This window comes from Rhinopithecus roxellana, chromosome 1 (genome assembly GCF_007565055.1).
Source record: "Rhinopithecus roxellana isolate Shanxi Qingling chromosome 1, ASM756505v1, whole genome shotgun sequence".
NCBI lineage: Eukaryota > Metazoa > Chordata > Mammalia > Primates > Cercopithecidae > Rhinopithecus > Rhinopithecus roxellana.
In genome coordinates, this window is record NC_044549.1 from 120115187 (window position 1) to 120132378 (window position 17192).

Sequence of the window (17192 nt, forward strand, 5' to 3'; positions counted from 1 at the left end):
AAACCCTTAAAAATTACTAATACTGTTATATTACTAACTAAATATAATGAAAATCAGTACACCACAGTTTCTGCATTCACGATAACTCAAAGAAATAGTTTTCACGCCAAATCTTCTACCAGGACACATAATCCTTAGAGCACAATTGCTCTCAACTGTAGTCATTTCAAACTCACATTTCAACTTTTAACAGCCTGAAGAAATTGCTATTTCCAGACAATTTGAATGTGTCATGTAGTTCCGACCTAAAAATTCAGATAAGATGAGACCTAATCTATTCAAAAAATGTGCTGGTCTGTTTCTATCCAACTCAAGGAGTTTTAAATAAAGCCAAATGTATTGATTGTAGGTGGCTGCATGTCTACCTATTAATGCTTACATTACCATTTTCACCTTATTTAAATAAAGTGAGGCCTTTGGTAACCTGAATTTTTCTTTCCTGGTCTACTATAAAATATATATATATATATAAAAAACCAACACTTTTCTCTATCTACATATATATCATAATTATGTTATTAGAAAGTGAGATAATCTTTTTCCTTTTCTAGACCAAAAACCCTTAACATTTCTTTCAATGTTCTGGTTTTCTGAACTTTATATTATTGTTTTTCACTGATTATCTTCCCCTTTTAATTTCCTCTCAAATTGCGAAGGCACATCAGAACCAGATTTTTCCTTAAGAAGCTAATTTATACAGATAAATATAATTTATCTGTAAGATTATATCCTTGTCTTTGAGTAATTGATTAATATACCCATATTTAGGTTACTTTAAAAAATTTAAAGTTTTTATTTGTGCTAGGCATTTTGGTATCTACGTAATTATTACTGTTTTTTACATGTCCAAGAATAATAAGCTTTATTGAATATCATCCTGGTACCAGGCTATGACTTCATCAATAAATTAAACTAATACTGTTTAGAAATAAGCTTTACTCTTATGGGATATTTCTCATAGTCATCTCCAAGGCGCCAAAATACTTTATTATTTCTATTTGGGGAGTATAACTCACTAGTTAGTTATACATCCATCTGGGGGTTGAGAGCAGAATCTAAGAATCACAGAATTTATGTGTTAAAACAACTGGAAGTGCAGGAAGTAATATTATTTAAGGAGTAACTATATGAATGACAGTTTGTTGGATACTTATATGTACTATCTCATTTAATTCTTACACTAATGCTTTGATACATACTTAACTAAACTAAGATAAAGCAACGTATCTAGGGTCACAAAGCTATGGAATAGCAATCTTGGGATTAGAACCCTAATCAACCTGAGTAATATATGCTCAGGGGCCTGCCACAGACAGTCTATCACCCTATCTTGGCATGTATTTCTATATAGCGAGCCTTTTAATAAATATGTTCAATGACCAGGCATTTCAGGCAGCTAAATGAACTGAGACAAAAATCATTCTGTTGTAATCTTAAATCAGCCTGCCTATATGTTCTATCCACTGAAGCAAATTCTATCTTCCAAAATTCATCTGCTTATTTAATATCGAGAGCATTACCTTTATGACCTTTAAATTACAGTTTGTTCATAGGGGCAAATTTCCCAGCAAATTAAGATCTATTCAATGTGATTCTTTTAACTAACATTTTGGTAAATCCTTACAGTTTTAGCTTGGTATTGCTTCCATGTTCATCACTGTCGATAAAAATTTTGAAAAGGGTATGGCTTGCAAAAGTGTTCAAGATGCCTCCCAAAATAACACCAATTATTTATCAACATTCTAAGTATGAAAATTTAACCTAATCAAAAGACTTATAATTGTATCATCTAACCAACACTCTACACATAATTTGTTTGTGAAATATTAGAACAGACTCAAATTTCAACCACAGCACTCCCTGATACATCAGTATGTACTATCACCATACTAAAACCAAGTCTAGTTATAAACAATGCTCTCTTTGTAAACATGTACTGGCTCTCAGTGATAACTTTCTCCTTTTAAAGAGCACATATCATTCATACTTTTTAAAAAAACACAACATATAAAAGTGGAACTAATCTATAACGTAGCCATTGCTCCTAGAAACGTCAAGAAGGCAAGGACATTTTCTGTTGTAAATAAACAACATCTACAGCAAAGAGTGCTAACTGGCTATTTGCAGGCTGCTTCTAGCCTAAGGGCATATTTTGTTTGGTCAACACTGTTGTTGTTGAATTAAATAAGTTGCCAACTTCCAAATCTGAGATAATTCACTGTAAAAATCCGGACTTCTTGTTCCTCTTAAAAATCAAAAGAACGGGTAATACTGGCCACACATTTTTCACTGTGCAACAAATGCCTAGGGCTGAGTTGTGGCTTCTGTCTTTGAGTGTGGCATGTACAATTCAGATCACCATACATACCCCAATTTCCTATTGTTAGGCACCTAACAGGTTTCTCTCATTTGAGTCCCTTACCTGGTCCACATAGGTAACTGAATTTATAACTCCTGATAAGAAGCAACTGCTCAACAGGAAATCCTACTGACTACTCACTTTTTTATCTGACAAGAAAATGATCCAGGGTATACAAAATAGTCCAGCAATTCCAATTTTAACTATACTCTATGTACACTTTAAGTCTAAATATATGGCAAAAAATAACATCATTTTTTAAAAGAAAGTTATGTCCAAAGCTTTTGAAACACACACACACACAGATAAAAGACACTAAGTTATATAAGCTTATGTTGCTAGAGTAAGAAATGTTATTTTCAAGTCTTTATTTTGTGGTTTCTTAGGGAATTTTCAAACAATATATGTTCAAAGCAATTCATTTTAAACTGATTATCAATAAGGTAAAATGTTAAAATGTTTTTCACTAAATGTTATAGTCCCAAAGAGAGTCAAAGTCTGTATTCTTACAACAGACCACAAAAATCCTAGGAAGTTAAAAAAAATTACTCAACATATCGTAGTAAGTGAATAAGACATTTCACTTGAATTTTTAAAACTTAACAAAGAATAACTGTGACTCTCATAGTCTTGCCAACATATATAAATGTAAAACATTATGAGCAATTATTTTAAAACAAAGTACAGGAGATTAGTTAAAATTTAATTGTAAGATCATTTCTTTAATTTTCTGTAAAGACATAAGGCAAAAGAGAGAGATATACATAAAGTCATGAGTCCATTTTGTGGTAGTAAGAAGACTTCCCCCACACTTCTACTTCCACTATAGAGCTGATAAAACTTTTACATTCAAAAGTCAAAGGTTAAATAAAGGAAAGGAAATGTTTTTTGTCAAATAGTCAGGTAACCACTAAAGTCTAAGCGATCAGCAGGAACCTAACTTATAGTAATCAAATAAAACTAAGGAAACTGCCTTTCCGTAGGAAAACGTCTAATGTCTAGAGGCTGTTTTTCTGTCTGGAAAATTGACACGAAATGTGTAAAATTGAAACATTCTGCTTCTGAGGGATTTGCCCAAAGGAAGAGTGTGAAAGCTTCAAGTTTGGTATGAGTTAAAGCGGGGAGGGGGAACTACAAAGGCCCTAAACATAAATCTGTCTTCCTTATTGGAGTACTTCAAGTATTTTGAACCCTTGGCGACAATTTTATAGTTATAAAATTATGTTAATCAAATTAGGTAAAAAAGTTATTTCTTGCATTTTTGCTAGCATATGAAACAATTCTAAGTACAAACAATTGCCAGATTTAAATTAGTAATATCTCAGGATATTTTTGAAATCTTGTTAAAACTAGGATAGACATGTCATAGAAAGAACTAAAGAACAGAACAGTGACTCAAAATTAAATGTCAACTTTAATATTAAATAGGCCTAAATTCTAGTATTTTTTCTAAAAGATGAACAAAATAAATAGAAATCAAAGAAATATACTAACTTTCAAATCTTGTAAAGACCTAAATCCAGGAGAAAACGGACACATGGTTTATATAGCATAGTGTGCAATTTTCTTAGAACTCTGAGGTAAATCTAGATTACAGCAATTTCAAGTCCTATAATAGCATCATCCAGGAGTAGACAAAAGTCGCTTTACAGCATTATATACAAATGTTCCAGCTTAGAACTCTAAGTACTAGAATAGTTTTTTGGTTTCTTTTTTTAAATAATGCATATATGTCACTAAGCAGACAACTTGGCTAGGTAAACAAACACTAAATGATGTTGCTGTTAATTAACTGCCACTTAGTATCATTAGTATCAACATCTTTAACCTAAAAGAGTCTCTGCCAGTCAAGAAATCCAAGCAAAATTATTTTCTGCTATTTCTAATTAAAATATTCTATCAATTTGTACTGTTTTATTTTACTTTGTATCGATATACCTTAAAGCTTCTTAAATGTATGGCATGTTAATTATGTCTACGTTTTTATAAATACCTAAAATATTTTAAACTGTTCAATATCAACAAAAACTCAAGAGACATTCATAAATGTTTTTATTTTATAATTTTTGGATTAAAAGACAAATTCAAACAGTAGAAGATAAGTCACAAAAGAAGATTTTTAGGAAAATAATATTTTATCACAATAGAAAAAAATTCGTGTTTAGGATATTGGAAAGACAATAGGAGAAACATTAATTAATTTCTATCCAAGAATCTTAATTCTTTTGCTACTGACAACGAACTCTGGATAATCAAGCCATTATTATCTCACAGTAGAATACCTACAAATAGAGAATGCTTCAGTATAAAGGCACTAACTTTGCACAAAAGACATCTTTAAGGAGAAGGTATTAACATTTTTTAATACCCAAAAGTCATAATACATTTCTGGTAAAGATATAAGAAAGTGATTAAACATAACCAACATTCAGAAGGGAAATATTTTTGTGTGAAATCTCAACTTACAATAAAAGAAACAATAGCAATGAACAATTGTCAGATTAAGCATGTATAAACATTTGAGCCACTTATGGATGATAATATGAAAGCCACTGTAGCTTTTTCAATTTATGAACTGCTTTAGATGCATTCATTCATTTTACAAACCTTGAATAAAGACTACAGTTAATCATTTACTTTGACATCCCATAGAAAAATTTGTAAATGTATCTTAGCAAGTCTTTTGAAATAAAACTAGAACTAAATACCAAAACATAAGTGACAATTATGTGTTCACGAATATATGTGACTTTTATTTTATCTTTTAAACTTCTCTAGATCCTCCAAATTTTCTATAGCAAAATAATTTATTTTTGTTATCAGAAAATATGGTTAAAGGCATATATCTACGTCTTGCTTATGCAAGGATTTTATCATACTTCTCAATAAATTTTGGCCCTATTAAGCACATGAATTCTAAAAGTCAGGTCAATCCTACAAAACTGACTGCAAGTAAAAAGGCTTTTTGCCAGCTACTCATAAATAACTCAGAAAATGAGCATAGTTGATCTTCTCTCACATATTTCTGGAAGCAGCACAGTCTGTTATAAAGGAAGCTGGCCTGTAAATTAAGAGACCTGACTACCCTAAACCATTGTATGAATAGCTCATTAGATAATCCTACCTTCCTTTTCCCCCTAAAATTACCAGTTATTCTAAGTCTTGGTTTCATAATGAAATAAGACAAACTAGGCTGGGGGCAGCGGCTCACGCCTGTAATCCCAACACTTTGAGAGGCCAAGGTGGGCTGATCAGGAGGTCAGGAGATCAAGACCACCCTGGCCAAGACGGTGAAACCCCGTCTCTACCAAAAATACAAAAATTAGCTGGGCGTGGTGGCGCAGGCATGTATTCCCAGCTACTCCGGAGGCTGAGGCAGGAGAATCGCTTGAACCTGAGAGGCAGAGGCTACAGTGAGCCGAGATCGCGCTGCTGCACTCCAGTCTGGTGATCGAGCAAGACTTCATCTCAAAAAAAAAGAAAAGAAAAAAAAGACAAACTTTTTTCAACCACATCTTAAGAGTACAGTAAAATTAAGTAACCACTGTTGGAGGAGGAGAAAAAAGAAAATAATTTTAGGTGTAATAGAATTTCTCCAACCATCTTACAAATCATTCCTATCTGGTTGAACATTTTGTGTTGAAATTACAGAGAAACATCAATATCTGGCTCAAAGATTATAAAGCCATCCCATTAGCAATATTTTTTCTGTTTAAATCCCAATTTTCAAGAACACTGAATGAAACTGTCCCATTCCCATTCTTTTTATTTTATTTTATTTTATTTTATTTATTTATTTATTTATTGGCAGAGTCTCTGTCGCCAGGCTGGAATACAGTGGTACGATCTCAGCCCACTGCAATGTCCGTCTTCTGGGTTCAAGTGATTCTCCTGCCTCAGCCTCCCAAGTAGCTGGGATTACAGGCATGCACCACCAGACGCAGCTAATTTTTGTATTTTTAGTAGAGGCAGCGTTTCTTGACCTCACAATCTGCCTGCCTCGGCCTCCCAAAGCTCTGGGATTATAGGCGTCGGCCCCTGCGCCAAGCCCCCATTTCCATTCTTAATTCTGCTATATCACCATGATCACCTGACTGGTATGGAGTGCCTATACTAAAACATACTAGTAAGATAATTTCCTATCCTACAAATACACACATATTTTACCTGGCAAAAAATGATCTAGCTAAATTCCTACTAATTTTTAATATAATACATATAGTTCCACATTTATAGTTTATTATCTACATAATAACATCTCAAAGTTTAAGAGCAAGAAAAAATTGAAATGATTTTTGCTTATTGTAAAAAGTAGATAAACGCTGAAGTGAATAAAGTAAAAAAAGTTCAGGATATATCCTTTTAGATGTTCTTATAAGTACATACAATCGTATATTAATATACAAATATTTATGTGTTAGCTATTTTTTAAATACATATACATTTACATACACATATAACTTGTTCTCTACAAATATAAGAACATACTATAAATATTATTTTGAAATTTTCCATCATGTTACAACAGATCATAAATATTTCTCTAAGTCAGGGTGTATATGTGTGTTTTTCTTAATAGCAAAATAATGTTGCACTATTCATTTACTTACTCAATAATTATCTATTAAGTCTTTTAAGAATTATGTGCCAGGCACTATTGTAGACACTGGGAATATATGAGCAAACAAAAGACAAAAATCCCTGCCCTCCTGAGGGTAACATTCTGGTGGGAGAGAAGGGAAGGGGTTGTGGGACAGAGAGGTTACAAATATACCATAATATACCTAATCAATTCCAACTGAGGGGCATTCATGTTGTCAACACTTTTACATTTATTTTTTATTATTCATTTAAATTGACAGGTAAAATTCTATGTACTTATTGTGTATACTTGAAAACATTCTTTTCAAGTATAACCTCCTCTCTGTCCCACAACCCCTTCCCTTCTCTCCCACCAGAATGTTACTCTCATTGTTTGAAAACGTTGTTTTCAAGTACATATACATTGTGGAATGACTAAATCTAGCTAATTGGCATTTTTTCCTACTAGAAACCATGCTATAATAAATACCTTTGTTCACACTTTTCTCCTCACTCTTAGAAATAATCCTGGATTTAAATTCCTAGAACTGAAACTACTGACCTGAAGAAATATGAGATTTTATAATTCTAATAGATATTATTAAATTTTTCTTCAAAAGCTTATACCATTTTACAGTCCTATAAACAGCATATGAAGTGTGTTTTCCCTCATGCTTATTTAAAAATTTTTTCAATTCTGCTAACCTTAATGGGCTCATTTCTTTTACCCTCAGCAATGCTGAGCACCATTCACAGCTGCATATATTATTCACATTTCCTCTGTAAGTTATGATGCTTTACTTATTTTTCTATCAGATTATTTTTCTTATTAAGTTGTAGGTGCTTATTATGTATTTTGGCTATTAACTCTTCCTTATAGTGGTTGTAAATATATTTCCACCAGTTTATTATTTGCATTTTAAATTTTACTATGCTTGTCACCATACAAGCATTTTCATCATTATGTGCTCAAATACACAAATCTTTTAGGAACTCCATGTAGACTCTTGCTGCCACAGTAATTTTTTCCTTCTAGTTGACATTTAGAGTTTTATCCATCCTTTCAACAATTATAAAGCTAAAAGTGGTGAAGGACCATCAAACCAGGTGGATAAACTTGGACCAAAAGCACCACAACTCCTCTTACTGTAGCACTTATAGAAATCTGTCAAAATTCCTTTCCAGGGGATACACTGATTATAGCTTACAAATAGACATTGAACTATCTATAATCTTCCAATTTCCTGAATAAGATGCTGAATTCCATTATATTTGAATCCTCCACTCACTATTAAAATTAAATAGTTATCTAACTTACTGGTTATTCTCTAAATCCGCTGTTCTCAAAGAATCCCTTCACATACTGTCTTTCAGGAAAAATATTAAGATATGCCATTAAAATCTTAAAATGTCAATATTTTTTTCTAATTTACTAGGAAAAACAAGCTGGAGAACAGAATTTTCTAAATTTAAGATTTTCCTCTATGATTTTTCCATAAAGTTTTGACACCTCCTATTTCTTATCTACCAAAAGCACTGTCACATGACAAAAATAAATACAAAAGGAAAAATGATTTTAAATAAAAGATAAAATATTCAATAATACTTACTGTGAAATGTTCTGTTTATTGGTATACATGATTTTACTTTTAGTTTTCATTATGTTTATATAATATAATCATAATTTCTGCAGGTTAAAAACTCTTCCTACTTTAAAGAATATACCACAACATTCAGGGTTCTTTTACATATACAAGTTTAGAACCACAGATAAAAATAACTTGATTATTGTACTTGCTTTAGAGTTTGTTTCCTACAAATTAATGACAATTGCGCTGCCAATATGGACCTTATATTATTCTTTCTGTCCATTAACAAATAGTTATAGTTCATGTTTTATATAAATATTTTCAAGTAATGATTGCTTTCCTCAATTTAAACAGAAATTCCTAAGAATATTTATTCCACAAGCACATTTACAGAAACTGTTCTAAACATTCAATAATTATTTGTGAATGATTAATAAATTCAATGTATTCAAAGTATTTTAAGAGTTCAAAACAAAAGGCTCAGACTTTTAAATTATAAATATCAGGAGGTCAGTTCAGAGGCAGTGAGGTAAGCTATAAAATACAGACTCAAATCTTACCTGAAAATGATGTTTACTCTTAAATGGGTACACAAAAACAATAAAGGTGGGGTAAAGTGTGTGTGTGTGTGTGTGTGTGTGTGTGTGTGTGTCTGTGTGTGTGTGTGTGTGTGTATATTGAGAGAGAAAGGGAGAGTAGGGGAGAGGAGAGAGGAAGAGAAATGCATGCTAACAACTGATGAATCTAGGTAATGTTCATATAAAAGTTCATTGTGCCATGAAAACTTTTCTGTAAATCTGAATTTTTTAATGAAAAGTTTCAAAAATTCATTGAGAAAAATAAGAAAGCATATACAGTTTTGGTCTTTCCATCAGGGCAAATCCATCTTGGGCACAATGCATAAAGATATACTCCTGTTTAAACTGTAGCTTTTGAACTTTCAGCATGAAACAATGATGAAAGGAACTCTCCCCACCATTGCCCATACTGTCATCTCCACCCCCACTGCCCAGCCAACCTGCTCCAAGTTCAAAAAATTAACCCACAGTTTTAAGCATGACATTCTTTTGGATAAAGTGTAAGTTTTAAGCACAATTGTTATCCAGATGAAAAAGTTGTGCTAAAGAGAGAATGGGGGCACATTCACAATTCTATTACGTATAAAGCAGTTAAGCACTTACTTTTGAATAAAGCTTGAAAAAAACTCTCCAGCTCTAACCAATGTTCTAAGTAAATTAACAAACACTAAATGAATGATACAAATGTAGTTAAATATTAACAGCAAATGAACAAGAAGACTGATTTTATAACAAAGTTTTCTTAGTAATGTTATTTCATAAATTGTTATTTCTTTTCCTATGAGCATTTCTAAGAAATCTAGCTTGACCAATATCCATAGTATAATAATAATATAGTGTCCTATTTTTATAGACTACATCTGGATTTCTGATTCATCAGGACATATTGCAAGGATGCTAACCTTTAGATCCCTTTCTTCCTAACAGTCAGCAACGCAGATCCCAAGTCCACAGGCAGGACACATACTCTCAACTACCTACTGAATGAAGGCAGATAATGTAGGCAATTAGACAGGACAGATAGGACCTGTGGAAACTAGCAAGCCCATGATACAACTAAAAATCTGCGATTCAGTTCCAGTTTATTGCTGCCATGGCAGAATTAGTAGATATCCTCACTTTTCAAAAGGAATGTGAAATATGAACGATATACAAAACTTCCTAAAATTCATAAGGTTAACGTCCTTTAAAATTTTTAAAACACCCAGTAGCCAAATGAAAACCTCTAAACGCTTCTACCAGGTTCATCAGTTTGCAACCTCTGTCTTAAAGCCGCAGTTCACTTTTAAAAATCCAAGTTCAGGTTCAGTGATAGAAAAGGGCATACATTAACTTATCTTTTTGTATTTCATTTAATAGGTGAAACTCCTATATTATTTGAATCCATCTCTTTATATTTAGTTTTCAAAAATAATTCTACAAAAATCTAATCTTTAAAAAATCAATTCTTTCAAGGAAAGTTCCACTATGATAATGGTAAATCTTTAAACTTAACTGATTCTGTATACAGAAAGTCAGGAAAAATTATTTTTCAACTTGCTTTTAAAGAAAACAAGTTTTTCTTCATCCCAAGCACAACAAAGTACAAAAGAGAGATACAGTTACCTATTTTGCATCCAATTTTTTTTTTTACTACAAATACTCACCTAAGGATGCATAAACAAATTGTGCCTCCTGACGTAAGTCTGCAGAATCCAAATCTCTGTTTACTTTCAATGTCTGTCAGTACAAAGGTAAAGTGCTGTCCAACTTGATTCTGAGACACCCTAAAATATAGTAACATTATGAAATATTGTGCCTTGTTTGACAATTTTCTTCAAGAAAAAAGCAAGAGTATATTCGTATGTGACATTGGTTTCATCTTTCTAATCAGCTGGTTCTTGAAGCCAGAACTATGTTCTAAAACTAAAGCAAGTGTGAAATATATAAACACCAAAATAAGTTGTAATACCTCATAGACTGAACAGTTCTGCATATATTAATCTCTCACTAGGAAATCATAAGGTAGTCTACCATAAATGTTCATAAGACTAAAAGTGCTCGTATTTCATAAATTATCAAAATATTATTACTGAAACTGTAGAAGAAGCTAGAAGTGATGACTAAGTCCTTTTCTTCAACGCTAGCCACTTTTCCTAATTATTCTAAAATTGCTTAGATAGCAAATCATGTCGCTTTAGAATCCAATGGCAGCCACCACCAGCTCTGTTTAATTGCTTCTCCTGTTGACATTCTCACTCAATAAAGTATCCTACAAAAATACCCTTGGTATATTTTTCCTAGAATTCTCTTGTACAGCTATCAATATACTGAGAAATAAATTTCCAAGTATAAAATAAGAATATAATTTCTACCAAATAAAAAAGGCTTACCAGCTAAGCTGTAAAGAATTTTAGTCAACTTTGAAGTATCATACTACCATAATATGTGTCACACTTTGGTATAAGGGGCAATATAAAACGTTAGATTGAATCTTTATTTCTACTTAAAATATATGAATATATTTCCTAGTACTGGCTGTAATCTTGCCATTAGATAACCATAACTGAATTTGCGCTTCCTTGTCCCAAAATAAAATATCCATGACGCCTACACTTTGGTTTTGAAATAGCCACAGTGATTATACAGAAGGAAATAAATTACTGCCAGTATCAATGCTACAAACAGTTTTGTCAGGAAATGTTGCATGTCAAATGCTGAACATTCAACAAATACACTTTTAAGGGGACAGGTTTTTCTTACACTTTAATAAACTTAAAAAAAAAAAACAAAAAACTCTCTAGTCACAAATGGGACCTCTAGTGTCCAAGGTTCATAATATGCTTTTCGTAGCTGGATTCTAAATCTTCCTTACTATTAATATGAAACCTGTAACTTTTTTTGTTTGGGTAGGGCAATGATTCCTCAGATAAGGTAAAACAAGGAGTATCATTCATCGACAATGCTTATTAGTACTGATTAGTCCATCATTCAGAAGGCTTTATCTTTAATACAGTAAAATCATAAAGTCTCACTAATATTTACTATAGCAAAGTATTTGCTTAAAATAAATATTCTTTCAAAAACCCTTCATATCACCCTCTTAAGAAAACTGATAATAAGAGTATTTAAAAAATCACATGAAAAACAATAAATGATCTGTTGTTATGCTCACAGGGCTGTATGTTCCATGATATTTCAACTGTATGCAATTTCATCATTCAATATTTGTTCAGTGAAATATAAAAATAAGATTTTCAAAACTATAAGAGTTTCCCTATAGCTTTCCATAATATTACACTACTTCTATAAAGTTATTCTTGAGAGACAAGTAGCCATGAGTTTTACAGCATGACACAGATGGTCTTTTCAATGAGGATGAAGTGAGATAGGAACCAGGAAACATATATATCAAGACATAATTCTAAGACTCTGATCAAGGTCATATTAATATTTTTTTCCACTAGTGCTCACAATTTCTACCTGAAGAAGAGAGAATAAAGGGAAAAAATAGAAACTATTGGCAATAGTGTTTTCAGACTCGTCTTAACTGTTCATAGTAGAGAAAATAAAAGATGTGATTTAAAAGGCTTCCTCTTCCACATATTAATTTTCAACCTCTTTTCAATCTCTAGCCTTTTTGTGAGAAGCAATAAAGAGAAGGGACATTTTACTTTATAAAAAAGCACATGTAATCATTTTTAAGTATGTACTAAAATAAGCTACATTTATTTTAAATGATACTTATACTGTACCTTTCAACGTCAAAGGGAAAACAGAACTTTGGCACACTCTGTAGTATTTCCTACAAATGGAAATTTCAAAAAAAAGAAACGTTTTAGAATATTTTTTAAGATGCCGTTAAAAACTTAAGAGACATTTTCTAGGAAAAAAGTTGCTTTCTTTGTCCTTAAGAAAAATAGCACAGGTTCCTAGACTAAAATAATTGATTATTAAAAAGGAATTAAGTTTGTGCTTTGGCAGATTGCACTGACAATGCCACAGAAACCCCAGGGGGGAAAGGCCTGGCCTGAAGGGTATTAACACCCTTCACATCCCCGCTGGGATTCCCTTCAACAAGGCCATATGGATTTTACAAGAAGCACCGCACCATATGGGTAAGCTACGTCTGCTGCTACTTGTACCACAGTCTAGCCATAGGGACTTCTGACAGATCCTGGCTCAAAAATATAAATGTTGTTTCAATTAAAATGCAGGCAGAGAAAAGGGAATGAAGTTGGCAGCAGAATGAATTACTGAGAGGTATAACAACTCTACATGTCCCATAGTCAAACAGTTTAAAAAAAAAAAAAAAAAAAAAAGAGAGAGAGAGAGACTTTCTATAGCCAAAGAAACATTTACATGATTCAATTCTTGGTATTGTTTTATCTTAACACTCTTAAAGAAATGTGTATCTAAAAACAAGCTTTCAAAAATATAGCTTCTATTCTGTGCACTTTCATTTAAGAATTGCTTAATATGAAAATCAATGCTTTAATAAAACACAGAAAATAACCTGAATGATTTTGAAACCTTCAGTTATTTAACAGTCATTAAAAATAATTTAATTTTTAATTAAATTAAATAATTTAATTAAAAATTAAAATAAAAAAATAATTTAATAATTTAAAAACCATACGCATTAACAACTACAATAAAATACAAATAATTATCCGCTACTTGGCAAAGCCTTAACAATCTATTTTATTTGAAAAATAACTTAAAATTAAGTCTGATTCAAAAGTTAAACTTTAAACTTGAAGACAACATCATACAACTTCGAAGTCAGGCAACTTTACAAGACAAAGAGTTTTATAAGGGTGTTTCCTATTGAAAAGAAAGAGCAAATATCTTAATGCAGCAGTCATCCTCACTGAACAATACTTTCGCTACCACTTCTTTGCCACTAAATAAGGTCTACAGAAGTCATCAGTATCTGAATATTTAACTCCTATACATAAATATAGCATTGAGTGTTTTAAAGTGGAATTTCTTGCATTCTTTTAAAAAGATAGACTACAATAAAGTGTCAACTAAAAATAAAACGTTATAAAATTTCAACACCAATACCTAAGAGAGCTTCAAGTACCTTAATGCACATAAGCAGAAAGGAAAGCATCTTGTAAAAAAAAAAAAAAAAAAAAAATCTACTCCTAGGGCAGGGTACCCTGAATTGCTTATAATCATGTGCTTTTAAAAGTATGAGCACAGATTCCACATTAAGCGAAAGCTAACTGTTTCACCACTGACAATATTTTGTTAAATGCAGTTAAAAGAGCCACTAAACTTGCAGTAAGTTAAATTCTGCAAACTGATAAACAGTTCATTGCAAATGAGACCAGTTCATTTTCATTTGACCATTGCTTAATCCTTATCTTGTACTTCACAAAGTGAAACCATTCACTATTTTTACTATACATGTGAACACTATTCGGACCTCCTCCTATAAAATTGTCCACATAATTTCTGTAACAATAAAGAACAAATATTCAAAATTCAATACCTGCCTTTAAATACACAAATTAGTAATATATTTCACATCAATTTTAAGACTCAAACTAAGAAGAATGCTTCCCAGTTAGTTGCTCAATCTTTCACACCCTCCCCCTCCCTTCTTCCACAAGCAACACACATGCACACACTTCTGCGAAACAGCCTCAGCTCGCTTCCCAACTGGCAGAAGCATCCCTCAGGGGACAAGTCTTTAAACCTCCGCACTCTTTAAAATTCAACCAGCCAGCAGGTCTATAGACTAGTGTATAAACAGTATAGACAAAAAAAAAAATCCTCTCTCAGCTTATGTCAGTGACAAAGCAGCTCAGCAGTTGACTGTTTCTCCCCTGACAGCATAAACTGGGTTTACACAGATCAATACTTGGAAGTCCTACCTAGCTCCCAGGCCTTGGTTTTCTTCCTTAATTACAGGTGCTATTGAAACTGAAGTGTAAAAAAAGAGAGAGAGACTTGGAGGGAGGCATAAAATGCATGCAAATAGCTTTTAGGGATTCTCTTAGCAGTAATATTAATAGAAAATTATACTTCCACGTTTATTACAAAAGAGTGTATTAAAGCTGGTATTTTCACTACACAGTGTTTTTAATATGATACATATACAAACACACACACATGCACACACAAAATTCTAGGTTAGCATCCACAGATTATGTGAAAGGTTTAAGACAATACTCTCCAGAAGTTATCAATTTTTCCTTTTTCTACAGACTTTTGCATTTAAAGAATATTCCTTAGCCAAGAAAAATTATCTGCGTTTCAGAATCCTACTAACTCTCCAAAATGTTTTATTTTTATGCCAAAAGAGTATATTGGCTAACATATGTCAAATGATAAAAATAGGAATAACAAAAAGAATGGATGGAATAGAATACAAAATTATGAAGAGCAAAATGAAAGAGGTAATAACACCTATTTCTGTGTATGTCCTAAAACAGCACTTCCATTATCATATTAATGACTGGAAACAAGGACTGATGAAAATTTATATTTTGGGGGGTTTTGGGTTCCATACCAGTGTATCTCTAGTAACAAGCATTACAATGAAATTGATCTTATAAGAGAGAAGACAGCCAATTGCTAGGGTTAGAGTGGCATATTAATTATTTATCCCATCAGGTTACCATTTAGCACCATAAATTGATCAACTGAAAAGGAAAACAAGCATTTAAGAATTTACTTAAAAAGAAAAAACACTAAAGTTTACATCTTGATCAAAGTTCTTAGAATTTGTTCTTAGAACAAAGGTCTTTGAACTTATCTGAGAAAAATCTAAGATAAAATGAGATGTGTCACTGTTGATATCACTAATTGTTTTTCCTCCTTCTCAACTACTTTGTCCTCCACTGTACACTGAAATACTAGTGTTCTCTGAAATTCATAGTTTCTTCTCTTCCCTACTCAATAAGATATACCTGTAAGCAATCTCATCTACACCCATAGTTTCAACTACACCTACTAAATCTCTTAGTCTTGTAGTTTAGATATTTCTCCAGGATTATGGCTCTAACTACTTTCTGGTATCACTTTCTAAATGTTCCCAGACACCTCTAATGAAGAATGTACAAAACTGAAGTTGTTCTTTTAGTTATGGTCCTTATCACCTAAACTGGCAGCACCATCTACATAGTTATCCAAATCAGAAACACGGTAGTTACCATGACCCCTCCTTTTCCCTGACCCCCACATATAATCAATCACTCACCAAGTCCTTTCATTCAATTTCATAACTATCTTGCTCCAGATGTTCTCAATGGAGGGTGGAAAGGATTAGAAAGAAGATGAAGGGGTTTTAGAATCACTTGGGAGTGGTTTTCAAAACACAAATTTGATGGCCTACATGAAACCCACAAGGGTCCTGAGTCTTTAACTTCAGTTTGAATAGCACCAATAATTAAGGAGTAAGAATAACTATATCAGTTAAGGGTGCTTAATGTATATAAGGACAAGTTATACTCTCATAGCAAGAAGTGACATGGTTGACTTGTTCAGAGACTGTTTAATTCAACACCTACCTCATGGACCCAGAAGTCTTCCCTCCTGCCCTGCTGGACTAAATTTGTTGGTTTTTTCCTCAGCTATCTCTACTCATGATCACAAAATGAGCTTCCAGAGTTCAGTACATCCCATGAAGACACAGCAGTATTCAGTGAAAGAAGCTTCCCTTTCTGTCAGTCTTTTTATCAGTGAGGAAACCTTTCCCAGAAGTCTGATCCCTGACTTTCCCATTACATTTAATTAGCCACAGGGTCATAAGTCACTCCTAAACTAATCCCTGGCAAGGGAAATGGTTACCTATGCTCAGTTTAGCCTTAGACCAGTTAGAGTAAAAGTCAGAATTCAACTCATTCATCTCCCGATAACCATGACACATGTAATTATAGAGAAATATAAGTGAAGTATTATATTTCTTAAGAATCCTCATAACGATATTAATCAAATAATAATTACATTTATACTAAAGTTTTCATTAAAAATATTATACAACATCATATAAGGACAATTTTAAACTATCTGTAATTTTATTTCATATGAATAACACTTTCAGAATCAATTTGCTACAACTAAATGGGCTACTGTCTAATTTAATCTAAT

General features: G+C 32.4%; 1 protein-coding gene across 3 annotated transcripts in view; it reads right to left on the bottom strand.

Annotated features, from left to right (window-relative positions):
• The window catches only part of DENND1B (DENN domain containing 1B), a 288795-nt gene that overhangs the window by 165499 nt on the left and 106104 nt on the right, over positions 1–17192 (bottom strand). For all 3 annotated transcript variants that reach the window (XM_030929666.1, XM_030929664.1, XM_030929667.1), the window contains exons 4-5: positions 12842–12891; positions 10754–10873 (exon numbers count right to left, since the gene is read on the bottom strand). In XM_030929666.1, the coding sequence (XP_030785526.1) occupies positions 10754–10873; positions 12842–12891 (170 nt within the window). The remainder of the gene's footprint in view (positions 1–10753; positions 10874–12841; positions 12892–17192) is intronic.